This window comes from Diplotaxodon limnothrissa, linkage group LG7 (genome assembly GCF_057381915.1).
Source record: "Diplotaxodon limnothrissa isolate DT_005_m linkage group LG7, D_limnothrissa_male_GT1.1, whole genome shotgun sequence".
Taxonomy (NCBI): Eukaryota; Metazoa; Chordata; class Actinopteri; order Cichliformes; family Cichlidae; genus Diplotaxodon; species Diplotaxodon limnothrissa.
In genome coordinates this window covers 15438100-15465554 of record NC_140602.1, presented here as the reverse complement: position 1 = coordinate 15465554, position 27455 = coordinate 15438100, and the positions used below count along the sequence as shown (strand labels likewise).

At 40.8% G+C, this 27455-nt stretch overlaps 1 protein-coding gene and 1 long non-coding RNA gene across 5 annotated transcripts; both read left to right on the top strand.

Annotated features, from left to right (window-relative positions):
* Positions 1-1250: 1250 nt before the first annotated feature.
* On the top strand, positions 1251-13263 carry LOC146628027 (uncharacterized). Of its 4 annotated transcripts, XM_085359276.1 has the most exons (26): positions 1251-1715; positions 2384-2435; positions 2544-2561; positions 2650-2712; positions 4798-4899; positions 5602-5673; positions 5767-5871; positions 5980-6051; positions 6287-6379; positions 6828-6914; positions 7020-7109; positions 8988-9110; positions 9199-9276; positions 9378-9452; positions 9700-9792; positions 9882-9962; positions 10251-10322; positions 10404-10496; positions 10579-10653; positions 10735-10824; positions 10921-11001; positions 11604-11684; positions 11831-11899; positions 12009-12134; positions 12226-12373; positions 12459-13263. In XM_085359276.1, the coding sequence occupies exons 1-26, from the start codon at positions 1251-1253 to the stop codon at positions 12919-12921; spliced, it is 2967 nt and encodes a 988-aa protein (XP_085215402.1). In that variant the 3' UTR covers positions 12922-13263. The 4 variants fall into 4 exon arrangements, with proteins under 4 accessions (XP_085215402.1, XP_085215404.1, XP_085215403.1 ...); XM_085359278.1 differs by lacking the exon at positions 7020-7109 and having other exon boundaries at positions 1323-1715; positions 9006-9110; XM_085359277.1 differs by lacking the exon at positions 7020-7109 and having other exon boundaries at positions 1323-1715.
* Positions 13264-17417: 4154 nt separating this feature from the next.
* On the top strand, positions 17418-18894 carry LOC146628026 (uncharacterized). Its single transcript, XR_014906385.1, has 3 exons — positions 17418-17778; positions 17862-17942; positions 18431-18894. It is a non-coding gene; the product is annotated as an uncharacterized LOC146628026 (long non-coding RNA).
* Positions 18895-27455: the final 8561 nt, after the last annotated feature.

Sequence of the window (27455 nt, the reverse complement as noted above, 5' to 3'; positions counted from 1 at the left end):
AGTCCAACTTAGAGTATAATTTGAAGAGGTGCAGTACTTCCTCTACTGGTTTTAAAGGTGACCAGCATCCTTTGTGCAAATAAATCCAGTGTTTCAAGTGTTTATAAATCCTTTGGCTGAGCTTTCACTTTAACAGTTGCCTGGAGACGTGGTCACTTGAGGGTTACAAGCACCATGGCAGAGGAGTGAACCTGAGACACAGCAGTGCATATCTGAACCACAAAGCAGTTTCCAGCAGAACAAAGGAGGTGCTTTTTATTCATAAGAATGGAGAACCTGCAAGGCTTTCACTGGTTGTGCTCTGCATTAGTGTTTAGATGGGCTTACTTCACATTTAGCTTTGTTGCACCCAGAGAAACCCCACTGTCCAATTCATCAACCTGGGAGGCTTTTGAAAGGGAAATTAATTAGCTGGGTCAGACTGACCTGTGTCAAAGGAGACAAGGACTTACTCAGGAGTTCAGAAAGGGAAAAGAAGAATTAAAAAATGTCATAATTATATTCTTAAAAGCTCAGTTTTAATAATTTAATCTAAAAGTGCTGTCAAAGTGATTGATTGATTGCATGTTAGTTAGTCCAGTGTAAGAAATCATAGTTGCAAAGTTGAAAGGAAAAAACACTGTTCATGGAAAGCTTTTGTGAATGAGCTGGCTTTCATGCTTGGTACCTGTGAATAGCTGGTATGCCCTGTTTAAAGATACTGGCCACACATCTAGGGGTGGATGTGTTGGTCTTGCTCTGAAATTAGCAACAGAAGCTACAATGACCTCTTCCCCCCACCCCCGAAAAAGCAGCAAATCAAAAATCAATCAAAAAAAATGTAACATTGACTATTTACGAAACTTTCAATTTCGAAATTCATATTGCAATGAATAGAAAAAAACAAAACCCTTTCATAAAAAGGATATTCTGACACCCACACATGTACATCCGCACACTCGCAGACATTTGCTGAAAGCTCTCTGAAAGTTCTTTTGTAGATCCCAACAATGTGTCCCTTGTTCGAAGCTTATTTATTCCACTTCCATGTAATTTTGAGTAGGACAAGCTAGTGAAAATGCTGAGGAAAACAGGCACCAGAATGATGGGAAGCCCTATGCTGTCTGGAGGATGTGTCATTCTGGAAATATGTCCATTAGCTGCATTTAAATCATGCAAGCCTACAGATTTCAGCAGTCTTGCAGATGTTTGTTATTATGCAATGCATCACGTGTCTCTCTCTCTCGCTGTAGTTCCAGGCAGATTTTGACATGTTTATTCCTCTCCAACTGCTCTACTGTGGTTTCTCTCTGACGTGTCATCTGCTGGCAGGTGTTCAGAAATGTGCTTTATGTGCTTCTGAATTACACAGCCCGGATCACTGTGCAGCGAGGACCAAGGAACGGGGCACAAACATGAAAGAGGGAAGTGTTGTTTCTCCCATGTGGAAAGTGTTGCTGGTGGGGATGTGCGTGCTGCTGCTCCTGAGCACGGCAGGTTTAGTGTTTCTGCTGTTTCGGCAGAAAGAGTTGGCAGATGAGCTGTTTAGGCTGGAGTCCCAGATGCAGGAGCTGACAGAGAGCTGCAGGTTGCGGACGGGAATCCTGCCCGTCGACCCCGGAGAGGCCCGAGAGTTCAGGAAGCTCCACCGCCGCAGGAGAAACCAGGAAGAAGATCCAATGCAAAGCGAAGATCAGAAGGATATGCTGATGCTCATGACATACTCTATGGTTCCTGTAAGACATCAGCATGCTTGGATGTTTCTGTAGGACTGTGAATACTAATGCTAAAAGTTGTTTACTCTATTATGACAAAAACTGAATTTTTTTATTTTTCCAGAGTTTGGTGTCTTTAATACGATCATGTGAGGCATCTCCTTGCAATCTAAGAAATCCAGGAGTCTGTTGTAACCATTAACAAATTTCTAGTCTTGAGTGCTTCCTGGAAAAGTACTTTGTGCTGTGAAGAGTGACTGCTCCTCCCTCGGCTCCACTTTCTTCCACTACAAAACTGGCATTTCTTCAAAGCCGTGCTACTGTATATTTTGTGAGGGAGCCGGGGGCAGTATCATTGTTTTTATTAACAATTAATCTTCACTTTCAGTTTGTTTCATCTAAAGCCTAAAGATTAAAAGAACAGCAGACATTTAAGAAGTGAGAAAATTTTAGGGAATTTTAGTTGTTGTTGTTGTTATACTCTAACTGCTTCAGCTCTGTTAACGAGAATGATTCTTTTGCTGGATTTTGGGAATAAACACTGAACATGGCAAAAGATTAAAATATAGACCTTTAGAAAACACCCTGTCCTTTCTGTGTTAACAGGGCCTAACTCAAATGGCCCTATATGTGGTTAACTTACACCTAAATCAAAACTTTCCTCATGCCTGTCTTTTTCTTTATTTCAGGTCAAAGCCTTCACAGACATGTGCAGGAGCTCCAAAGGAATTTGTTTAACAGGTGCACATCATAAAAACATGCATCTCCACTGTTTTCATTTGCGTATTTACTGCCCATAGTTGTTGTTGTTGTTTTTTTTAAATATGTGAATTGTTTTTTTCTTTCCAGGCCCACCTGGACCCCCAGGTAAAAACTGAAATTTAAATTTACTGAGTAAATTTACTCAAATTATGCTAAATTCCTACTGCATTACAAAGTGTTTTTGTTCTGTCAGGTAAACCTGGTTCACCTGGACCCCCAGGTCCACCGGGGCCAGAGGGGAGACGAGGTAGAAAAGGTGAGAACTTTTATATGTCTAAGAAATCTGAGAACCCATCTCCTCTCCCATTCAGCGAAAAGCTGTATGAAAACAACCAAATTTGCAGAACAGAAGCTTCTCGTGCATTTCAAACAGTCTTTCATTGTTCCTGCTGTGATTGCACAACACGAGCATCCCACTCACTGTCTGCAAGAAACTTGTATTTAGCTGCCACATAGCTGTTTACTGCAGTGGGATAAGTGTTTGCTGCACTGATTAGCACTGATTAGCCCAAATTATAGTATTTTTGTTGTTTTGAAACTGAAAATTGCAGTGTGGGCAATGTTTTTTTGTTTTTTTTTAACTTTCACTCATTCACTGTATCTTTTTACCAACTCTGCATGGCTTAAACTCTGAGATTAATCTGAGATTCTGAAGAAATTTAGGTTTTTGAACTAACATGAAGCTCTTGATGAATACTCAGGGAGCCTGACATTACCTTAAAAGACTGTTAACTGTTATTGGTTCCTTTTCCTTCCTTCAACTCTTCAGTCTTTTTGTGATGTGTTAAATTTATGCTAAGTAGGGCTAATCCTTACTTCTCTTTTCTAAACTGAGTAGCTTTTGTCATTTTTCAGGCCTGCTTCCAGAACAAAATAACTGGGTGTGCATCAAATGTTAATGAGGGTAATCTCTGCCCATACAGCTCACTAGGGCTACCTGAAAACCCCAGTGTTCTAATTTCCATCAAAAAACACACCTTTAATATGTCTTGTGTCCTGTTTCCCTTCACTCACTCCCAAACCAGTCATGGCAGAGGCTGCCACTCCCCGGTAGTAGTTTTTCTTTCCCACTGTCCCCAAGTGCTTGCTCATATCACCTGATTTTTGTGGCTTTTTCTCTGTTATTGTAGCATCTTTACCTTACAATATAAAGCACCTTTATTGTGGTCGTTGGCTGTTGTGGTTTAATACGATAAAAATAAAATGTAACTGAACTGAATACATTTGAGGCATCACAAGTCATTACTAAGGTTAAAACAGTCTTATATGAACAGTTAATAGGGTAGCCCACATCACAGCATTCCTTTTTCTTTTATTGTTTTTGTTACTTCTGTGCCAGACTTCTGTACTTACCATACACCTTATAACAGGATGCAGCTGTTCTAAAACTCTGCAGCAAGAGTACTTACAGGGAGTAGAGAGAGGTGATATTTCTGTCATAATAAGGCCCTTTCATTTGTTTCCTGTTAAATCTAGAACCGAATTGCAGTCCTGCTTAATCACACTCTGACACATGTTATAGATCTCATGGTACCATATTCTGTAGATAGCACCAGAGGGCAGACTTACTTCTGATCCTCACATTTTCAGCATTTCAGTGGGAGGCAGAGCCTTCAGATATCATGCTGCTCTCATTTGAAACCAGCTCCCAGTTTGGGTTTGTGAGGCAGACACCATCTCTACTTTTAAGATTAGTTTTAAAACGGTCATTTTTGATAAAGCCTGTAGTTAGGGCTGAATCAGGTGACCCTGAACCATCACTTAGTTATGCTGCTGCGTCAGAGGAACCTCCCATGACGCATCGAGCACCTTTCCTCTACTCTTCTCTCTTTTACTCCACAGACTTCAAAGGGCCATGAACATTGCATGCCATTACCTCCCTGTGCTTTCAGCAGAGGTCTCTGGCTCTGGAGCTGAACATTTCTGACTCAGCCAACCTTCTTTGTTTTAATTGTCTCCTTGACCTATTTTCTCCTCTCTCCCTTTAACCCAACCAGTCAAGGCTGATGTGTGCTCTTCATAAGTGTGGCCCAGGCTGATCTTTCTTCATGTTAAAGTCACTCACCTCATATTTATGCATCCAGTGATATTTATGAAAGTGGCAATAACTGATAACAGCTTCTTTGGCTGGTAACATTCAAAATGAATATAGAATCAGAGCCCCCACCCACCCACCACGTGAAGTCTTAGCCTTACAGTGTAAAAATACTCTGAGATGACTTATGTTTTGACTTTTCACTATATAAATATAATTGGGTTAATATTAAAGAGTCTATATTAGCAGTATTGTTAATTTGGTCTGTTCTGCACATCATATTTTTAATAATCTGTGTACATAAAGGTCTTCCTGGTCCACCTGGTCCACCCTGCTCCACCTGTTGTTCCAGTGACATGAAAAACAAGATTACTGAAGGAAGTAGTCGTCAAATTTACGCATGGAGAGGTAGGAATAATGCCACAATGAGCCAGTGGACCAAGGACCGCAAACATGATATGAGAAGCTGTGTGATTATTAAAAAAACAGTGTTGGCTGACCTGAAGAGTGTTCAGTTGCTTTTGTTCACTCTATATTCGATTTCAGTAGTAGTTAAAAATCACTTGTTTATCCACTATGATATTAAGCAGTGTAACATTCACAGTTCTAGTTGTTTTACCACAAAGTAAAATCTTTTCACGTCTCTCCTCACAAATCAGACTGGTCAAAGGCATGATTAATGCCGAGATTTTAAAAGCACAGAAGCCATTCTCCTACAGAAACAAGATTTAAGACTGTTATTTAGATTTTAATTTAAACTCTTTGATTGTCTGGATTTGTCTCTATTTTATTTAGTCTCTTAGTTTCAGTCATGTTGATCTTAAAGATAAGTTCCCAACACACTGGTCATAGAGGTGTCCATTAGCCTGATCGACAACTGTTCATCCATTCATCCATCTTCTGATTGTTTAGAGTTAGAGTCAGGGTGATCACTGATGATGACTTAGACCTCACAGGGTTAAAATTAATAGCTAATAAAACAACACAGAAAACAACAAGTTGCAAAGTATATATGTATGTCTGTATGGGTGGATGTTATGGATGGTGTGTGCTTCGTAACTGCTCTGAGATAAGGGTAGCAATTTATGTCTCTTTTTTTCTTCTTCACAGAATCACCGACACCACGTCCAGCTGATAACACAACTAATGTTTTGAATGTTAGTGGCACAAATATAAAATTAGGTTAGTTACCACTCTGAGCGATAAGAAGTCTTGTTTGGCAGACTAATATTTGACTAAGAAAAAGCATCAAACTCAACATCTTTTATTTCCTAGATTTTGGTTCTTTTTATCCAAACCACAGTCAAGACGCCTTCAACAATACCAAAGAAGAAAATGTCACAGAGGTCCCAGCAGGTGAGAGGTCCCAATCATCAGCAGGTGAGAAGTGCTGAACTTCAACAACAGTCAGCGCAGCCACGATCATTTGTTTTTTGTGTCACAACTGAAAATGCTGCAGAATTGTAAATGTCCTCTTTTTCCCTCCAGGCCTGCTGAGTGTAGCCTTAGACAACAACAGCGACTCCTTCAGAAATGTTACTGTTACTACAGTGGAAAGTGGTAAGAAAATGTCTGCTGTGCTTGCTATCAGTATTGCCACATCACTTCAGAACACAAATAAAAATGGTTGAATAATTGCATTTCCCACTCAGTTAAACCTTAAATGCGATCTTTTGTGCTTATTTCCATTTTGGCTCAAAAGGATTTGAAACTTTGGCCACATATACAGTATAATAGTGTATCTGGATTCATTTAAAACATTTATGGTTATGCTGATCATGTTTCTTTTCTGCAGACTGGATATCACCTCACCCAGATTACCAAAGTGACAACCTGACTGAAATCGACCCAGAAAATGTTACAGAAGCACCAATGAATTTATTAGCAGGTTAATATTGGTACTCATTCATTGTACACACAAATCTTATTTCACACTATACTCATTGTACTGGATTTCCTCTTTGATTCCACGGTGTTACCAACACCAGGTGAGCCGCATGATGCTGGAAAAGCTCTCTCTGATGAAACTTTAGACACATATTTGAAAGCTGGTAAGAAACCATTTGAGTGTCAGAGTGTCTCTGCTAAGATATTTAAGAGACGGCTGAATGTTTTAGAACTGACGTTAACAAATTCATTTATATTTCTGCAAACGATACATTTACGATCACCTAATAACTGGAGACACAAAAACTGGTGAATTATGTGATTTTAAATTACACACGATATGACATAAAGATCGCTTGCTGTTTGTAATAAACCAGCAAGTTTCTTCTACAATTATGATAAATTGTGTGTCCAATCATCCAGTGACATCTTCTACGTTCCTTCTGCAGAATCACCAACAGCACATCCATCTGAAAACCTCATAGATGCTTTGAATGTCTCTGACTCTGAGAAACTGGACAATAAGACAGAATCAGGTAAATGATCAAAAAAACTAAATTTGAATATATGAAAAATGTATTTAAACCACACAGTTTAAACCCCCCCCCCCCCCCAAAAAAAACAAAAAAACCCCATTCTAGACCGTTCACCGTTTTATGAAGATTACAGCTACAGCACAGCAATTCTTAGAAACCCTGAAGTCATCACAGAGGCAGCAGGAAAATTAACAGGTATTAAACTCTAAAACATCCTCTTTCTGTCACTTTAGAAGTGCTTTCACTGTATAGACCCCAGTGATGCAGATCTAAACAGTGCTGCATTTAAGGGCAGCAGAACTGTCAGTGAACAACAGTAAAAACTGGTGTGTTTTAAAAATGCTCCTGTTGTGAGTGTACGGGCTCATACTTGGTTTGATTAGTTTTACTGGCTGCAGATACTTTATTCGTTCACAATCATTCACAAGCTGACGTTACAACTGACTAACAGACTGTGCACTAATATCTTTTAAATGTCTTTGAATACTTACCTTAGTTATATAGTATTATATTATCACTTCATATTTTTAATCCATACTTATTTTACTTCATTTGCTTTCAGATTGTTTTTTAACACTTGTTTTTGATCCTAATGTGATCATACTGTATTCTATGTTATTGAGCTCTATTTATTTAAGCAACTTAATCATGTCTGCAGTGTTTAACTTGATTTTAACTTCTATGAAAAAAGATTTTTCCAATTTTGGGATTAAAATAAACTGCAAATTAAATTTTTCCTAAGAATGAAAAACTGTTTAAAATACTTGCAGCAGAGTATGAAGTTGAGCTCCAAATTGAAGCAATTAACTATTCGAATATATAATTTTTCTAATGTGTGGACCAACTTCTCTTTCTTACTGAAGAATCACCAACAGATGGTCCAGCTGCAAACACCTAGTGATGGGTCGTTCGCGAACGAAATGGCTCTTAGAGCCGACTCTTTGACGTGAACGACGCGAGCCGGCTCCTTATCGCGAGCCGTCACGTGGTTTTTTTTTTTTTTTTTTCTTTCTCTCAGCCTCTCTCTCGCACTTTTTTTCCGCTTCACTCTGCACGCGAGCCTTGTGCTTTACGCTGGGCAGAGGGGGGAGGGGCGGTAGTTACACTCAGTAGCACAGGAACAGAGCCAGAGAGAGAGAAAGAGAGGCAGGGACAACAACATTAGAAAGGTATAGTAATCATCCACAACTATTTTCGGTTGCAGATGATAAAGGATTGAGAAAGTTTATTCATGCAGGTCCATATGACAGAGAATATGCATGTTCTTTTAGTTTTCATATTATAATTTATATTTAATTGTGTTGTGGTTTGCAGTGTTTTGTGTTCTTTTCACTTTAAATTTGTGAAAGGAAAAAGCTGAAAATGTAAATAGTTAAAACTTGAAATGTGAATAGTTGATTTTTGTATTAGATGATTTATTTATTACATTTTATGTGGAGTGAATAAATAAAAGTATATTTACGGTGGCCCCTAGAGACAAAGCACATACAAACTTCAAATCACGTACGAACTCTGAAGCATGTACAAACTCCAAAACACGTAAAAACACGTACAAACTCCAAAACACGTAAAAACTCCAAAACACGTAAAAACACGTACAAACTCCGAAGCACGTAAAAACTCAGAAGCATATAAAAACTCAGAAGCACATAAAAACTCAAAACACGTACAAAAGAACAACAGAAGTGCTCCAGGATGCTGGGCGCAGTGTTGAGCCTTTGTTATCTTGTGGCTACACAAGCCAGCAAGTACCAATGACCGGATTTGGTGTGTGGTAATAACAGGTAAATGAACTTTTTTAAAAATTATTTGAATATATATATGAGTGCCTGTGTATAAATACACAAACAATACACACATGCTTTCAATTGTGTAATTTAAGTGATCTAGTAGCTCTGCTTTGGAAGTTCAGTTCATGCTAGAAATGTGTTTTGGAGTTTGTACGTGTTTTGTCTCTAGGGGCCACCGCATATATTTATATATAAACATATATAAATAAAACCACTTGTTTTTACGTTAGTAATTCCTTTTGTGCATAATTTTATATTATTGTTAATAATAAATTAATTAAAGCAACAAAACAACCTGAAGGGCCGGTTCGGAGCCGAAAGAACCGGCTCTTTTTAGTGAGCGGAACCGAAAGAGCCGGATCTCTAAAAAGAGCCGGAAATCCCATCACTACAAACACCAGAGGAGGTATGAACATTTGTAACCCTTCTGACACAAAAATCCAACACAAAAAATTCACCAGGACTGATTAATGACAACATTTTAATTCCTCTAGACACAAAACCATTTATGAACAACTTTAATGATGCCAACACTGAAAATGTTACAAATGGACCAGTACAATTATTACCAGGTAATAAACCTTGTGCTTTGAGTTATTAACTGCATGTCCTCCTCTTGTTGTGCTTGGTATGCAAAGAAGACGTGTTGAACTTTGTTGTCTTCTTTTCACAGCTCCACCTGATGCAGATTTAAACAGTGACTCCTCTAATGGCAGCGAGACCTTCATTAAAGCAACTCTGAAAACTGGTAAATTCAAGCTGTTTAAAGTTCAGTGCTGTTTTATGTTTCTGTAGTAAATGTTTTGGGGTGGTAAGAGCTTTATCTCTTAAACATCATTAATTATGAAAATATATAGTTTAGGCTTTTTATTTTTTTTATCTCATGAACAGTGAGATTTAACCAGGAGTGAGAAACCAATTTTTATATATTACTTGTATACAAATCTAATGTGTGCAGCAGAAATTGTAGTTACATCTTGTGTTTCTTCCTGAAGAATCACCAACAGCGTATCCTCTTCAGAAAGCCACCACAGATGCTTTGAATGTCTCTGAATCTGAGAAACATCTGAGCATGAAAGTGAAAACTGGTAAATCAACCAAGACTGCAAAGGCAAACATAAGTTTGAATATATTAAAAAACAAAATTCAACCTAATACTTATTTTTTAAAATCATAGAACCAGTAACATTTGATGACGATGAAAGCCAGGGGACCTTGAATGACACAGAAACTAAAGGACCAGTAATGCTGTTAACAGGTATGAAATCATTGCTTTGGATTATGAAATATCCTATTTGACTTTGGTTATTATTTATATAAAATTCTTGAACTTTATCATTTCACTCTAATCTTGAATAAATATCCAAAATGATGCCTGAGCTGCTGACAAAATCAGGAGCTATGCTGACTCAAGGTTCAATATTTAACTAAACCTTAAATATCTTAACTTTTTACATTTAGTGACAAGAAGCTCAAGCTTATAAGGACTGGTTGATTCTAGTTGGTGTGCCAGCTCTTCTAGTAAAAGTTTTCTTTCTTTTTGTAGAATCACCAACAGAACATTCACCAGAAAAATCCAGAGGTGCTTTGAATGTTTCAGATGCAACAACAGAACTTGGTAAACCTCAGATGAGACAAACCTTAGTCTGACTACATGAAGAGAAAATGCTAAAGCCATTTTTTTCTTTAAATTTTCCAGAGTCCTTAAATTTTGATCAAAATGACAGCCAGGGCTCCTGGAATGATACAGACACTGCAAATGTCACAGAGGGTCCAGTAAGAGTATTAATAGGTAGGAAATCATATGCTTTGAATGGTTAAGTTACTTCTTTCATAATAAAAGTTCTGAATGTGGCTCCAATTTCACTCTGCAGCCCCACGTGATGCCAACATAAAGAGTGATACATTTAATGGCAGGAGAACCATCATTAAAACAAGCACAATAACAGGTAAAAAACTGCCATACTGTATCTGATTCTGGTTATACTGTTTATACGTGTACTAACTCACTTGTATCTTTGTATCTGCAGTAACACCAACTCCACATCCAGCTGAAAACACCAGAGATGCTTTTACTGTTCCTGGTTCTAAAAAGGAAGCAGATAAAACAATAGAACCTGGTAAAACATTAAGACACTAGAGATAAACTGAAGTCTAAATATATGAAAAAAAGAGAAAAAAAAACAAGAGAGTAAGCACTCTACTTTGTTTTCTAGAGCTAAAAGAGGCTGATAAAGATGTTGCCTTCAATGTTGCTATACGAAATGCTACAGAGGCATTAGTGACACGATTTATAGGTAAGACTAACACACTCGTTACTCTCATAGCGTTATTTATTTATATGGAATATTTCATCCTATTTATATTGGAGTCTTGATTTTTGCTGGAACATTTGGATGGTATGGTTAAAATTTTACGTAAACACCATGTGACAGCATGGATTTTTGGGCCCCTAAGTACAAGTTAAACATCATTAAAGACCGTGGCCTACCCGCGTATTGATCCTGATCATGTCCATGTGCTTATGACCACAGTGTACACGTCTTCTGAATGGCTGCTTCTAGCAAACTGGTTAATTGACATGACTCCTCAAATGGGCTCCACATTCACCAGAACTCAATCCAATGGAGCACCTCTGGGATATGTTGGGTGGGAGGTTCACATTATGGATATGCAGCTGACAAATTTGCAGCAACTGTGTGTTGCTATCATATCAATATGGACCAAAATCTCTGAGTGTTGTTTACAATACCTTGTTGAATCTATGCCAAAAAAATCAAAGGTGTGAAGGAAAAAGAGGGCCCAACCTGGTGCCAGTATGTGCCTAATATGGTGTTTTTGAAACTATAATATCATTAGAATCTCTATACACTCTTTCATTTTTTTTTTCAATTTAAAGGTTCACTTTCTGAAGAACTGGATAAAAACAGAGACACTTTCAATAATAGTGGAAACGTCAATGATAAACCCATGACAACTGGTGAGGAATTGCCACGTGTCCCATTTTGACCTCAATACTGACACTTCACTTCACACCTCACACAAAAATACAAAGTAATGATCACTTGCTATGACTCAAACATCATTAATATTTACATTAAAAATGATCTTTCATTTTTTTTTCAGATTCTTCAAATAAGCTCTGGTCTGATAATAAGATCAGTGTGACCACCGGTGACAAATCAACAGAAAGTGGTTAGAGACTTGCTAATTAAGCTTCAAATCATGCCATTATCTAATTACCTTCTACTGTATAGTTTACTGAAATACAAAAGTGTGTGTGTGTGTGCTTTTTTTTGTTTAGAGTGTATTATTAAAAACATAATATGCTCAGAGAAGCCCACTGAAATGGAAAGCACCTATGGAGCCTGGATGTCAGACGCGTCGCAGCTGGATGAAGATCAGTACTGGGTAGCCGATCATTTTTCAGGTGACTTACACAACATCCATGAATTCTCACTTCATAACAGACTTTTGAGAGTTATTTGATTGGATTTAACGCAAGAACTTTTTGTCACCAGGTCGACATTTGTGGGAATATCAGGACCTTTCAACATCGCAAAACACTAAAAACACTATAGACACCAAGAGGTTCTACCAGGGGTGTGGCCATGTTGTTTATAAAGGATCATTTTACTACCACAACGGCGGAAAAAACAGACTTATAAAGTAAGTGCTGCACCATCTGCAACTGTCTTGAGGTGTTTGATGCCTGCAACATTTATTTAATGGTCAATATTTTAAATTTTTACAGATTTGGTCTGAAAACGAAGAGAACGCAGATTCTGACCATGCCAGACACCAGATATCACAACCTGACTTATCTTTTTCGAAACTCAAAGACATACTTCAAGTTTGCTGTGGATGAAAGTGGACTGTGGGTCATCTTTGCCTCAAACGCAGATGACAGCACACTGGTCGCAAAGCTCGACGATGACACATTCTCTATAGAGTCTGTCATAAACACCACCTACCCGACAGCTAAAGCAGGAAATGCTTTCATTGTGTGTGGGGTGCTGTATTTCACAGATGACAAAGACAGAAGGGTGACATATGCCTATGATTTAAAGAAAGAGAGTCCTGTGGATGCAGGTTTTGACATAAGATCAGGTAATGGAATCTTAGCTATGCTGTCGTACTATCCCAACAAAAAGATTTTGTACGTGTGGGACAACAAAAGTGTGAATACCTGCAGAGTTAAATTCAAAAAGACCTAAAAATAAATAATCAAACTCTATGACATCATGCAGTTGGCTTCACAAGGCATTGTATGATTTAGTTTTGTCACAATATACAGGTAAATAATTGCGCAATTTTTTTAAATTTTTTTTATTTTTTTTGTGTCCCGTTTGGATCTTTAGCCATCAGAATTGTTGTCTTAAGGCCAAGAAAGATGCCAAGCGGATTTATTTTACCAAGTGGATCATCATGGCCTTGCCATATTGGTCCATTTGATTGACCTTTATTATAATTATGAATTTATTTTATTTTCAGTTGCTACAAAGCGCAATTTTTCTTGATGTGTGCTTTTCAGTTTAATTTGTTTGTGAAAAACAACAAAAAACCAAGGATGAATAGTATTCATAGCAACGTATATTTTTGTATTTTTCTGTAGACAGACTTCTGTACTGAAAGTCTTATAATCCGGTCAAATAAAAGGTGTGTGATACCTCTTTAATAATAATCAGGTTCTACTGTGTCAACGTGATATTTAGCATTTTTCACTTCTCTCGAGAGCCTGCCTTAATGAGTATGTGCATGTGATAAAGCTATCTGAATACATGATGGTGGTGTACAGGTGGTGGTGGACGGCAGAAGCTCACAAGCCAAGTTTTGTCCAGGAGCCTTAAGAGATGACACACTGGAACAGCTTTTACAGCTAACTGTGCAGCTGGGTTGAGACATTTGAAATCAGACTTTAAATGTAAATTTATATGAGTCGTTTTTGTTTGCATGTCTTACTTTGTACAACTGACTGGGAAAAAAGTTGTAACCTTACACATACACTCATTGGCTACTTTTATAGGTACAATTTGCTAGTACCGGGCTGGACCTCCTTTTGCTTTTAGAACTGCCTTAATTACCATACAAATGTTGCAGTATAAACTGAGAACCATTCAATCAGGTAATGTTTTTTCAGATCTTCTGTTGTCCAATTTTGGTGAGCATTTGTGAATTCAATGTAGCTTTGGTTTCCTGTTCTTAGCTGACAGGAGATGCAGTCTTGAGTGTTATGTTTTGCTGCTGAAGCTTCAAGGTATGCTCTTCTGCATACACTTGGATGTAACAAGTGGTGATTTGAGTTACTGTTACCTTCCAATCAGCTCAGAGAAGTTTGGCCATTATTCTCTGACCTCACATTCATTCACTTATATTTAACAAGACATCTTGTGACAGCCGTCTGTTTGAATGATAGTAGCATACAGTATTTCTGATGAAACATGTCCCTAAAATTAGTAGTTTTTCCGTTATCCATATAACATCCATGACAAAGTGTCATGGCCCCTTCTTAAAACAAAAAAACAGCTTCTTGTTTGTAGCATACAGTATATTTCTGATGAAACATGTCCCTAAAATTTGTATTTTTTCTGTCATCCATAGATAACGGGCATAACTTCTGATTTAAAGTTCTGTCTGTCTTTTATCAAGCTGCTTTAACAGGGTGAAGAATTAGCTGTGCAGAAACAGCATGACATATGAAACGGTCAAGATAATCATACACTTTTTTTTTTCACTTCACAGACTCGATCTCATCAAGTGTCCAAAAAAACCTTGTCAGCAAAACAGTGACACAAAGACAACTTTATATAGGACTGCACAGTATTTTTTAACCCTCGGGCCCTTCCACTACATGTAGACAGACAAATGGCCCTAACTTTGAGTGGCTCTGGGTTACAGAGGCGGACACATATCACAAGAATCCATAAGTGATGTACTGAACTATAAAATCGCAAACACTATTGGATAGCGCAACAGGAAATACACAAATTAACAAGAACACTGCACAGTATCAAGAACAAAGACAAAATAGTGCATATTTGCCAATAACACGGGTGATGTCAAACCTAGCCCATATTTCTGAGAGTATTTCTTCATTTCTTTCTTTGTTTAAAGTTACATGCATTTGGCTGCGGTCGTGAGGTCTCAGAATCTGCTATGTGAGCAAAAAAGAGTGACAAGACCACAGAATCGACGGCTAATAACATCACGGAGAAGCTCGCAGCTATTAACGGGAGATTGAGAGACCAGTGTCGGAGTGTTAAAAACAGCTTGAAATTCTCAAGTACCATCATAATGCGGCTACCCCTTCGGCGCCAGCTGTGGGCTCAAGGCCGGAGCTCAAGGCTGGAACCGAACAAAAACTCCCTGATAACGACTTGGTTGAGTCTGTTCCTTCCCATTCCCTACAAGGCCACCTGGGTTGGCTGGAAGACTGTTTACTTAGCCTGGCAGGGCTGTTGGGGGAAAACTCTGTAAAAAACCCAGGAGAAATAAAGACACAATGAGACAAAGTTACTTTCTTTATCAAACGTGTACACGGGTGAGCTGCTAAGAACAACTCACAACGTGTACAGAGGCTGGGCACTTTTTATAGGAAAGACAGTGAGAACAGGATAAGAAAAATACAAAACAGATAAAATAAACAACTCCATATGTGGCGCTAGTCTCGTCAGCAGAGAGCTGTGAGAAAGCTGTGAGAGATAAAACAATCTAAAACAATATGTCCCAAAACAGTATGTCTTTGCTGAGAAAGTCTAAAAAGATAATTCTAAACTAATCTAACCATAGACAAAAGGGCATGCTTGCACATTTAAAAGAAGGTAAAGAAACATAGAATCATTTTTCCTGTAACATTCCCTCCTGTTTTAACTTATTTTAAATGTATACAACAATTGTCTGTGAAGGTTATTTATTATCTTAAGCAATTTTTTAATTTTCAAAATGTCAGCATAGCAGAAATGGAAATCATTTGGTCTAAAGAATAAAACAAAATAAAATAATAAAAAGAACAAAGAAAATCATAGTAAATGAAAATCATAGTAAATGAAAATCATAGTAAATGAAATAACAAGTGGAATAAACAAGAAAAAATAATAAAACTAAACTACAAAAAATAAAAGGATGAAAACCTTATGTTTAAAATGATGAAAACCTTATATTGTACCTGCATAAACTACTAATGTGTTAATCAGTGCATGATCACTTGACAAGTCATTTTTAATCACCACGTCATTCATTAGCAGTTATTACAAGTTCTCCTCTAACAGAATTGCAACGGGATGCTGTTCTTCTTGAGGCACGGCAACATAAGCAGTCATTGTAGTTGTTATCATCTTTGAAATCATTACTCTTAGACATGGCGGTGTAGCTGCTCCAGATGTGTGGTCAGTGACATATTTCTGCAGAATGGTCAAATTCTGCAAAGCTTCATAAATGTCTCCGCTTACAAACTCCTCCTTGTGATGCTGTTAGCAGGTCTAGAGTCAGTCTGTTCTGCAGCACCATCGTTCTGATGGCCTTCTGTTCTCCTGCTAAAGCCGGTCCCAGGGTCTTTGTCAAAGTTGATGCGTCGTAGCAGAGCATATCGGTTGATCTCCACATGATCCCGCACCTCGGCAGCTCCAATGCCGGGGATCAAGCTCTGTAAGAATTTCACTCCTCCTCAGATGCGAAACTCTGGTTCCTTTACTGCTTGGTGCCGTCCGTGCACATCCTGTCTGGTACTGAGTCTTTGTTTGTAGTGGCATCCGGTAGATAGGTGAGTAGGCAGCTCCCCCACTGCCCGCGATCCATTGTTCATCACACATACTGGCAGTTGCGCTGCGTTCAGCTTGTTCAGTAGAATTACATCAGGCAGTGGGTCTGAGACTTGGGGCCAGGTCAGTAGGTAGGTCTGTCCGGAACAGTTCACATTTGTGGGTGATGATGACCTCCAGGTTGCTTTTGCTGGGATGCTGTAGTTGGCCTTGGACCAAAGAGTACCGTAGCCTGGATGTGTTGCCAGGCCCAACAGACACCAACTGCGATCTTCAGGTATGCTGTACGGCCACAGGCCAGACGTCTGCGAGGATAGGGGCATATGGGTACATGCATAGCAGTCAGTTTTATTATTCCAGTGAGCTGTAGTGTTCATAAACTGCCACCAAAAGTTAGTGGCGTAGCCATGGGGAAACTTGGTGTACTGTCCTTTGTCATACAGTGTCTGCCTTTTCTTCATATTGCGTGACTTGTTGTCCCTCACGGAAGCAAAGATGAGGAGCCCGGCCATGGTCAGGGCCACTGCAGTTATTAAGAGCCACCACCTCATGACGACGGGACACACCCTCCTGTCGCGAGTAGACCCCCCGGCCAGGAAAGCTGACCCCTCCACCGGGCGAGATCACAACAAGTGGGCAAGCCTGCTGTCAGCTGTGTTTAGATGGCTTCACTTACTCGCCTGCAGTGACTCTGATGGATCCAGGATGGTCGTTCCGCAATTTTGCAAGCGGTCGGTGTAGTGAGGAGGACTTGGTATGGCCCCTCCCACCTGGGTGTGCTCCAGTTTTTCCTTTGGAGCACCTTGATCAGAACCCAGTCACCGGGCTTTAGTCTGCAAGACACTGGAGAAACATCATCAGGTTGTTGATTATGTACAATGATCTCTTTGTTTTCCAATAGCTTAGACATCCATTCTGCTAATGTGTTTTCTCTGATTGCTTTGTCTATTGTGTAGCCCAGATGAAAAATATCATACTTATTCTCTTTATATTAACTGTCCACATCAACAAGCGTCGTATTTCCTATGACCATTGAATGCACCTCTCAGTTCACCCCACGTGAGGGCACCTAGCTCAGCAACCAATCAGAGCCTACCCAGGCCGCATTGACCCTGTCAGCCAGGAAGTGAGGTGGAGGTGCATGGTGTCCCGGGTTTTTCTTATCTCAGCAAGAGGAGTGGAGGCATCTGCTACTCAAACCGAGAAATCCACGGACAAAAGAGAGGAAAACTCAGGATTGAGAGGAAGGAAAACCAGCCTACTTACCTGCTGGAAGTCCGGAGTCGAGTGGCTGGATGAAGGAGAGAGGCAACGTCGGTAAGACGAGTGTTATTCTGATGGAAAAAACTTGTAGAGACTTACCGTCGCGATCATGCTAATGCTAGCTCGGTGTCTCACAGGCTAACCACTCACCTTTCATCCGGAGAGCTGCTGCAATTCCAACGCCAGTGTGTGTTGGGCTTTTGTGAAACAGAGCAACGGTGAGCAACATGTTCTTAGCTGCTCTAAAGCTAAATTTTGTCAGTTCACTGTGAGTTTAAAGTAATCTAGAGGGTAATTTTTAGTGCATTTCTCTCTCACGAATAGGCCTATAGCGTGGAGAAATTAAGCACACTGCTTTAATGCCTCTGAACTGAACTCATATGTATATTTTGTTGCTTATTTGCACATAGTTCTGAATTTGTTATGGTGTATTGTATTTTGAGTGTCAATGGTTACTTACCATAAGTATTGTTTAATTAATGTTTACATGAATAGAGAAATATTTGAGCAACTTAGATGTTTAGTTCTCATATTTGATATGCTTGAAAATTGAATGTTGTACAACAGAACTGTGAGATTTGATAAGATTTAAGATGTTGATGCAATGAATATGAGGTGATGCAATATTTTGATTTTGTATTTTAACCTTAAACAATGCATCTGAAACAGACTGATTAGAATGTACATTTTATGACCTGGATTATAGGTCAGGTTTTTTGGAGAGGACGGAAAAGTCCAAGGACCAGGACGATATTCTGGTTGTGATAGATGGCGAGCCAACCACTTTGAGGACGATCTACCCCAAAGAAGATACACACCACACACTCATACATTCCAGTTACATTCACAAGGACCTTTGAAGTTGGCTATCGCCAGCTTAACTCTAAATTCTTAAAGGGCCCCAACGAGTACTTTTATTTTGTTGAGTGTGCACACTATTTATTTTATTTTATACTTTATCTGTACAAATTGGACAAATACCTGTTATACTTTGTAACAATACAAGAGTGGCTACTCAAAAGTTAACATTGTGTCCAGGTCATTATTGCTGCTCAATACTTTGGCTCCATACGAATTTGGTGTCTTCTGATTCTGGCCAGGGTCTTATTACGAGCCCAAGTAATTATTGCGCTGTAATTCACCTTTATACCTTAAAGTTGGTTACAATTGGTTGACTGGTGATCGGCAGTGGGAACGGCCTGCCATGAATGATTTCAAATGGAGTTAGTTTATGGGAGCCTTGCGTTAAGCGCATCCACATTTTCACTAAACCCAAACATTCAGGCCACGGCCTTCCTGTTTCTGCCATGCATTTCCTGAGCCTTTGTTTTATAGTGCCGTTAGTTCTCTCTACAAGGCCTGCGCTCTGAGGGTGATAAGCACAGTGGTGTTTTATGCTGAAACCGAGTGCTTCAGAGACCTTAGTGATGACATCATTTACAAAATGAGTGCCGTTGTCTGATCGTATCAAAGCTGGGATGCCATATGTGGGTATGAAGTGATTGCACAGACACTTTGCTACTGAAATTGCATCTGCCTTTTTCACTGGATAGATTTCCGGCCATTTTGAGAACACGTCTATAACCACTAGGGCGTATTTCGACCCTTGACATTCGCTTAGTTCAATAAAATCCATATGAATTGTGTGAAAAGGATAAGGTGGAGTGGGAAAACGGCCTCTTTTTGGTCGCAGATTTCCCTGAGCATTATATTTTTGACACGTCATGCACGTTCTGACAAATTGTTTTGCTGAAGTTTCAAAATTTACAGTGTAGAAATGAGAGTTGACAATACAGGTCATTCCCCCCGATGACAAATGCGTATAGCCATGAGTCACTAATGCCGCCATCTTGTGGAGAGATTTTGGCAGCACTGGCTTGCCATAACACATCATTAAGTCGTTTGTCAGAACTGCACCGTGTTTTAGCCATTTTGCCTGCTCTGCTGTGCTTGCTGCTTTTTGTTCATTTTTCAACACATCCAGTGGAATCTGATGTGTGTTTACTGCCATCAATGTGATGTTTGTCTTTTGTGCCGCCAGTTTTGCTGCTCTGTCAGCAAAGTTATTGCCTGTAGCAATGAAAGAGGCGTTGTAAGAGGTTGGCATGCTGAACTGGTTTTCCGGTTGGTGTAATCATTCCTCTGGTTTTCCAGATTTTTTGCAAAATGATGCACAGCAGAGAAAACATACTGGCTGTCTATATAAATGGTTATTTGTTTATCTTTGTGTATTTCACATGCGCAAATCACAGCTGACAGCTCAGCGCTCTGTGCAGAATATGAAGAAGAAAGTGGTTTTGCTTCTATTATTTTACTATCTGTGGTTACTGCGTAACCTACACAATTTCGGCCTGTGCTGTAAGGTCAAATGCTGTACTCCTAGCTTCCACACTTGCTGATCATAAGGTGGATCTGGGCCTGGAGTTTGTTTAAATCTCAGAATGTTGTGATACTCGGTCGGTTTCTGGAAAGTGGATGTGGCGGGTGTCATTTAGCATGCACTCAGGTGTAATACCAGAAAAGAATGGCATGACTGCTATCTTAAGTTTTGTCAGAGCGTCTCTACCTAGCAAATTTACTGGACACGACGGGTCATATATGCATTTAATAAAGCACCTGCGGCCACTTGCTGTATGTACTAGTTCTAAAGGGGCAGTTAATTGTTGTACAGTTGTGTGGCCTGAAGCTGACTTTACAACTAATTTGTCCTTTGAAAACTGTCAGTTTAAGTGGCTGCCTCAAAACTGTTTTGCATTATTTCTCTGTGGCCTACTCCTACAATCTCGTGTGAAGTGACCTTCCTCTCCACGGTTCTAGCAGGCGTTGTCTCTATGTTATCTGCTGTTTCTGCGTGGCTGTCTGCAGCCTTGGTGTTTGTGACTTTGCTCGCCTCTCTGTTCCTGGTAGCCACCTGCGAATTAGTGTTTTAGTCTGTTGTCAACACGTCAGCCTTATTTCTAAGTTACAGAATGCTTCTTCTCCTTTTTTTTTTTTTTTGGTTTGGGAGAATAGATGCAACTCTACATTTTCACTTAAGGCATTTTTAGATAATTTCTAGTTCTTCAAACAATTCATGGATCTCACACATTTCAAACTTTCAAGTTAGGGTTGTTTCCCATTTATACAAATATATATATATTTAACTTTGCATTGCTCACAGCTCATAGCTCACAGCTCTAAACCTAGGCATTTTTCAATCATATGCCTAATCACTATGTGTCACTGTGATTCTCAAGTATTGTCACAGGTTCGTTTAAATTCGTTTCCAAAACCAACACAATAATCAAACAAAAACAAAAAACATAAACGTGTCAGGACACAAAAGAAAAAAGAAAAATGCTGCCACCCGAACAAGGCAGAAGTCTGCATATGTTGGCTTGTAATAGCATGCAGCTTGTAACATGGTAGACTAATGTGCCTGTGTTAATTCAGCTCCATATTATTGTGTGAAGTTGCACTGGGTTGGGAGTGGTTTTGTGTGTGTCGCATTTTTGGTGAGCCAATGGCTGGAATGGGGTTGGACTAATTAGAGGCAGGTGTACTTGATTGCACTGATACACTGGTCTTCTTATAGCCCACACTACAAACACTGCTGTGTTGTTTTGTCTCTCTGTGCAGGTATGTAATGTGATGAAATCAGATATGTTTGGGATGGATGGGTTTTGCCCTATGAATTTTATATTAAGTGTGTCGTTTTGTCTCTCTGTGCAGGCCAGGGCCTATTATATGCCACAGCCTAAAGGCAGCAGAGTTGCAGAGGCTTGAGTGACCACTGACTAGTGATGGCCAAATGAAGCTTTCCGAAGCACTGAAGCTTGTATTGAAAAACGGTTCATTACTCGAAGCTTTTCAACACAGTCCTCTCCGGTGACATCTGGTGGTGAAAATTTTGAAGAGCAGCTTGAATCTGCAAAATAAAACGGACTGCTCAATTATCACTGCTCACTCAAGAGTGGAGTTCTCTCTGATATTGGGCCACCGTTCCGTTGCTTTGAACATGTAATTGGTTTTGTTTTCTCGATTGGGGGGCTGAAAAAAATGTAATGCGTATTTGCGTAATACATTTTGATCAATAAACTTTCCCTATTTAAACATGCACTATGGTGGCCTTTCTTTGCTCATAACTCCTTGATGTTGGTAAATACAATAAGTGAGCAATATATATAATATACATATGAGAATGCACAGCACATTATGGAGTATGCCCCTGCTGTGAAGTCCTGCCTCCATCTACTTGTCGTTTAATCACTGGACAGCTGGACAGGTTCATACAAAATATTAGATGAGGCCAATTGTCCTATACATATTTTTGACCTAGGGGTGGGATTGATTGTGAACTGGAAAGGGAAAATGCTTAGGGAGCTGAGTACGGCTGCATCGTCACTGATTTGTAGAATCATTTTTGATTCGATACAGGATCCGATTCAATTTGATTGGAATCTGGAAAGTTTTGCCTCAGTCAGAAATATTATAATTCTGATCATTTAACAGTATATATCCATAATTTCGTATCTATTAAAAGAAAGCTGACACATGTGAGACTTAATTAGAGATGTAAACAGAGAGTTATGAAACCTGCAGCTGCAGAAGCCAGCGAAAAAAAAAGAGGCAAACACAGCGCGGACCCGACGACACATCAAAATCTGACTCTGACGCGTCGGGTCCGCGCTCTGTGTTCACGTTTGTATGCAGAATCCGTAAACCTGCTCCCAGTTACTGTTTTAGCTGCATGGTGTTTGACGACATGTTGTGAGGTTTAACCTGAGATGCTGGCGTTTCAGGCATAATAACGTTAATTTACAAATCGACACGGGATTTTAATGAATCAATATCACTTTATTCAATTTAGCATGGATTGTAATCAGAAAGGCGATAATCAAAACCCACCCCTAATCAAGAACTTGCAAAGTAAAAACATGATCAATGTAAGGTAGCCCTTTTGTTATTTACAGTTAACAAGAGGATTAGTGTTACTGTGCGCTGGCTGAGTCTGTTTCTTTTCTTAGAAATAGTTTCTCCTGCCCTGGAGAAAATCCACTTGCATGGAACAGAAGAGGCTGTGGAGTGCAGGAACTACACTGCAAGCTGGTAGATATGCAGGTATTCCTGGGTCCTGCAGACTATCACCTAAAAACAATAAACAAAATGATTTTCTAAACTGTGTAGCAATGTCATGTACGTATAGTGTCAAATACATTGTTGTAGTCTTCATTAGCTTTAATTCACATGGAAGTGTTCCTAAAGTCATATGCTGTAATGATATTTCCATTATGAAAACATGATTTTGGACATTTCAAGTTTTTCACTTCGGCAGATAAAATGAATTGAGCAAAATCAACTCAAAATATTCCCACACGCCAGAATGTCCTCTCTTCCTCGCTGGCTCCATATCTGTCAGTGGAATGATCACCTCTTCGCTCTCTGTCACCATCAACACACTCCACGAATCCCGTGGATGATTCACTTCCTTATATCCGTTTGAATCAGGTACCGAAGCAGTTACGTGCGTAATGAAGCTTCGGACGTCACTGGTGTGGTGGGGCGTGGTCTGCGGGGCCGTACGGACGCACCTGCACGGCATCCGCAATCACGCCCGCCGTGTTAAAACACGGGGACTCAGGGGTTGGTGGTGGTGTGGTGTGACGTGAATCAAATAAAGTTGGCTCTGAACGTCGCTCCGTGGTCCCGCCGTGCCTTATTCATGCCACATTGGTGCCGAAACCCAGGAGGCGGCATGGCGGGTACCTATCAGAGCCAGGAAAGGAAAGAGCTGGCCGAGAGGGTGGCCGAAATAGCGGCCACCCAGCGGAAGCAGGCGGCGGAGGTGCGTCGCCAACAGGAAGAGCTGCGGAAGGAGAGCGAACGCCACCTGGGGAAGATGGCAGAGCTGGCAGCGCTGCTCTGGGCCTGGGCGCCACCCCCACAAGTGTGTCCCGAGGACAGTGAAGCGGTGGAGGAGCCGTGTGGGTCACCTCGGCAGCCGGAGGTGGTGGACGAGCCACGCGGGGGTCCGAGCCTGCCGGAGGAGGAGGAGCAGCCGGGTGAAGGGCTGCTCCTGCCGGGAGCGGTGGAGGAGCCGCTCCAATCGGAGGCCGAGGACGAGGCGGGCGAGGGTCTACACCTGCCGGAGGCAGAGGAGTCGCTCCACCCAGAGGTGGGCGAGGGGCTGTGCCTGCTGGGGGCGGAGGCGCAGTGCGGGGAGCCGCTCCAAACGGGAGTGGCGGAGGCGGAGGCGGTGGCGGAGCAGTTGTGCGGGGAGACGGAGGTCCCTGCTCCAGGGCAGCCTGTGCAGCCGGAGTTGGAGGCAGAGGAGCGGGACAGCCCCGCTAGGCCGGGGATCGGTGGGCTGGCTAGTCCAGCCTCGCTGCCACCAGTCGATTCTGCGCGCCTGACGTCTGCCCAGCCGCCTGTGTGCAGGAGCGCACGGCCATGCCTGTGGGGCCGTGTCCGCTTGCTACGCGGCCGGCCTCCGGACCAGCTTCGCCGTTGCCGCTGGATGCGCGGGCGGCCACCAGAACGGACGCTTCCCCGTCGCTTGGTCAGGGGCTGGGGCGCCGATGTGTAGGGGCCGAGTCTCGCCCCAGTTCGCGGGGGGGGGGGAAAGAGTAGGTTCGGCCGGATTGCTCCCCGGCCTCAATCGGGTGATGGGGGTATGTGGTGGGGCGTGGTCTGCGGGGCCGTACGGACGCACCTGCACGGCATCCGCAATCACGCCCGCCGTGTTAAAACACGGGGACTCAGGGGTTGGTGGTGGTGTGGTGTGACGTGAATCAAATAAAGTTGGCTCTGAACGTCGCTCCGTGGTCCCGCCGTGCCTTATTCATGCCACAACTGGTCACGTGACTTTTGCCAAACGAAGCAAGCCTCGACACAGTGCTTCTGAACCAGTGTGTTGTTTTTTTCGACACACGCTCCGGAGCGTCAGCTTCAAGCGGGCCATCACTACCACTGACTATATGCTTGCAGGGTGGTGGGTCTCCAAGGACAACTTCTAACCCTGTTAAAGGCAACATGTGGAGTGCAACTTGGCTGTGTGGCATAGCTGGCTCTGGCCTTGGGACTGTGTGTTTTTATACAATTCTTAAGTGGGACACTGGACTGTTTTATCTTTTATCTCTTGATATATTTTTTGTCAATAAATTATCTTTTAGAATTTTATTGACTGACATCTTTTTGCCCACGACTGAGACGGTTGGTCAGACCTAGAGTCTTTCTTTGGGTGTGTTACAGCAGCTTCTGCTCTAAAAGAAACAAATAAATAAAAAGAAAAGAAAATGTGTAACATGCTCATCAGCTTAGCAGTGTCTACATATTTAATTCAGCTTCTCAATCCTGTAGTTTTAGCTGTTGTCTACAGGGTTTTGCTTATTGGTTGTTATTATAGGTGTGCTCTATATCTCAGCAATGTGTCATTCTAGGATGATAGGTTTCAAGCTGGTCAAGTGCCTCTATGCACTTCATTAGTTTAGTTATTCTCTGTATTGTCTTCATCTCACATGTCATTACACTGAGTTTCAGCAAACCTTAAGCTTGATGCAGACTACTGCTTAACAATTATCCACCTCACATCATAACCGATTAAGGTGCCTCTTCATATTAATATTATGTCATTGTTAATATTATCCTCTTTGTCTTATATAACAGCAATAGCATAATATTTTATCAGTGTGTACCACTATACTACTCCTGAGCCAATTTGTTAGTTAGGATCATCTTATTCAGCAAACAGATAATTTAGAATTCATCCAATCTGCGGTCACATTTGTTCTCTCTGTTGCATGACGGACCAGGCAGTTCTATTATAATATATTATTTATATTTTATTTTGTATCCATCAAGGGCTTCAGATGACCTGCAGAATCATCCTTTTCCCAGGGTGGAGACAGTTACCTTTTCACACACTGTCCTTGGCTGAACAATGACACAGCCTTAATATACCTTATTTATTTTATTAAAATATTTTCGTGTGAATTATTTGCTTTATATTCATTTTATACATGCTGGGCATGGTCATCATGCCAACTGTGTTTCATTGATAATATCACTTTACAGGTTGTTATCCTTGCTATTATTAATTTCAAATACTCTAAAGATAATTTCTACTGTAACTTTCCCTTTGTTCATCTTTATTTCGTACTTTTTATATTTATATCTACTCAGTGGGGTCTGTTTTCAACCCTTTTAAACTACTACAAAACTACTGTGATCTCTAGTTTTCACTTAATAAGGGATTATTATGTTCTTCCTGATATGGGTGTTGCTGCAGATGCGGCTGCAGGAGTGAGTGATGGTTTACTAAAAGGATTGTGGGAACTGCACAGTGTCTCGTCTTCTGGTTTTACTAAACTGGCAGTTGAGTTCTGTTCTTCTGACTGTTTATATTTTGTTTTCTTAAATCTCTCAGTTTACAGACACTGTTTTTGTCCGGCGTCTAGACTTTTCTTTTCTCACCACTGCTCGTCAGCAGGAGTGAGTTTTAATTTCACTTGCTTGATTACCCATCTTATTTATGTATTTACTTATTTTTGTTTAAGTAATATATACACAATACAGCTGCTATCACCTTCGCTGGTATTAGAGACGAGAGTGGTTGCTCACACGCCCTTCTACTTTCGGACTATTTCCAAAAGCGGTGTGAACTTTACGAGACGGAACTCGACCGTTCTCTCAACTCACCAGCACGTCAGTGAATAGCAGTAAAAGAAAAACACAGTAGGAGCAGCTCAGTCTCTTATTGGACCGTGAAAATTCAGCTTGCTCCATTAATTAAAACAATACACACACACACATTCACATTCACAGCTTCGACGCGCGCGCGACCAGAACCCTTATGATAAGGGGAGCTCCCAGAGCTACTTACTCCCTAGACCCAGTCTAGACCCAGCTGGGGGAGCTACCCAGAGCTCCAAAGCTACCAGTCGACGAGCTCCCAGAGCTACCAGTCGACGAGCTACGCTACCAGTCGACGAGCTACGCTACCAGTCGACGAGCTCCCAGAGCTACCAGTCGACGAGCTACTTCCGCTATTTTAAATTCCCTGAATTCAAAATGCGCTTTTACGCAAGATTGTGTCAGTGTGTCTGTATCTACCTGGTCAGTGTCGCCGGGTCTGGTCCACCTCGATCGGGTCCCACCACCGTGGGTCGCTTTCTAAGACGTTGGCCAAGACCCGAATTTAAACGCTCTTGGACTTTTATCACACACCTGGTGTGTGAGCTGTTGACAGACGAACAACGTGGACTGGTCACGGAGATGGGACACGATGGAGGCGCTCCGGCTGTCGAAGGACCAAGAAATGTTGGGGGAAAACTCTGTAAAAAACCCAGGAGAAATAAAGACACAATGAGACAAAGTTACTTTCTTTATCAAACGTGTACACGGGTGAGCTGCTAAGAACAACTCACAACGTGTACAGAGGCTGGGCACTTTTTATAGGAAAGACAGTGAGAACAGGATAAGAAAAATACAAAACAGATAAAATAAACAACTCCATATGTGGCGCTAGTCTCGTCAGCAGAGAGCTGGGAGAAAGCTGTGAGAGATAAAACAATCTAAAACAATATGTCCCAAAACAGTATGTCTTTGCTGAGAAAGTCTAAAAAGATAATTCTAAACTAATCTAACCATAGACAAAAGGGCATGCTTGCACATTTAAAAGAAGGTAAAGAAACATAGAATCATTTTTCCTGTAACAAGGGCGAAGGACACTGTCTCAGCTGAACTATGGACAC

Excerpts from the sequence above, each read along its gene's own strand:
- LOC146628027 (XM_085359276.1), top strand. The coding sequence starts at position 1,251 with ATGTTTATTCCTCTCCAACTGCTCTACTGTGGTTTCTCTCTGACGTGT. Across the intron at positions 10,654-10,734 it reads TAAAACAAGCACAATAACAG|TAACACCAACTCCACATCCA; the intron begins GTAAAAAACTGC and ends TTGTATCTGCAG. Across the intron at positions 12,135-12,225 it reads GGTAGCCGATCATTTTTCAG|GTCGACATTTGTGGGAATAT; the intron begins GTGACTTACACA and ends TTTTGTCACCAG.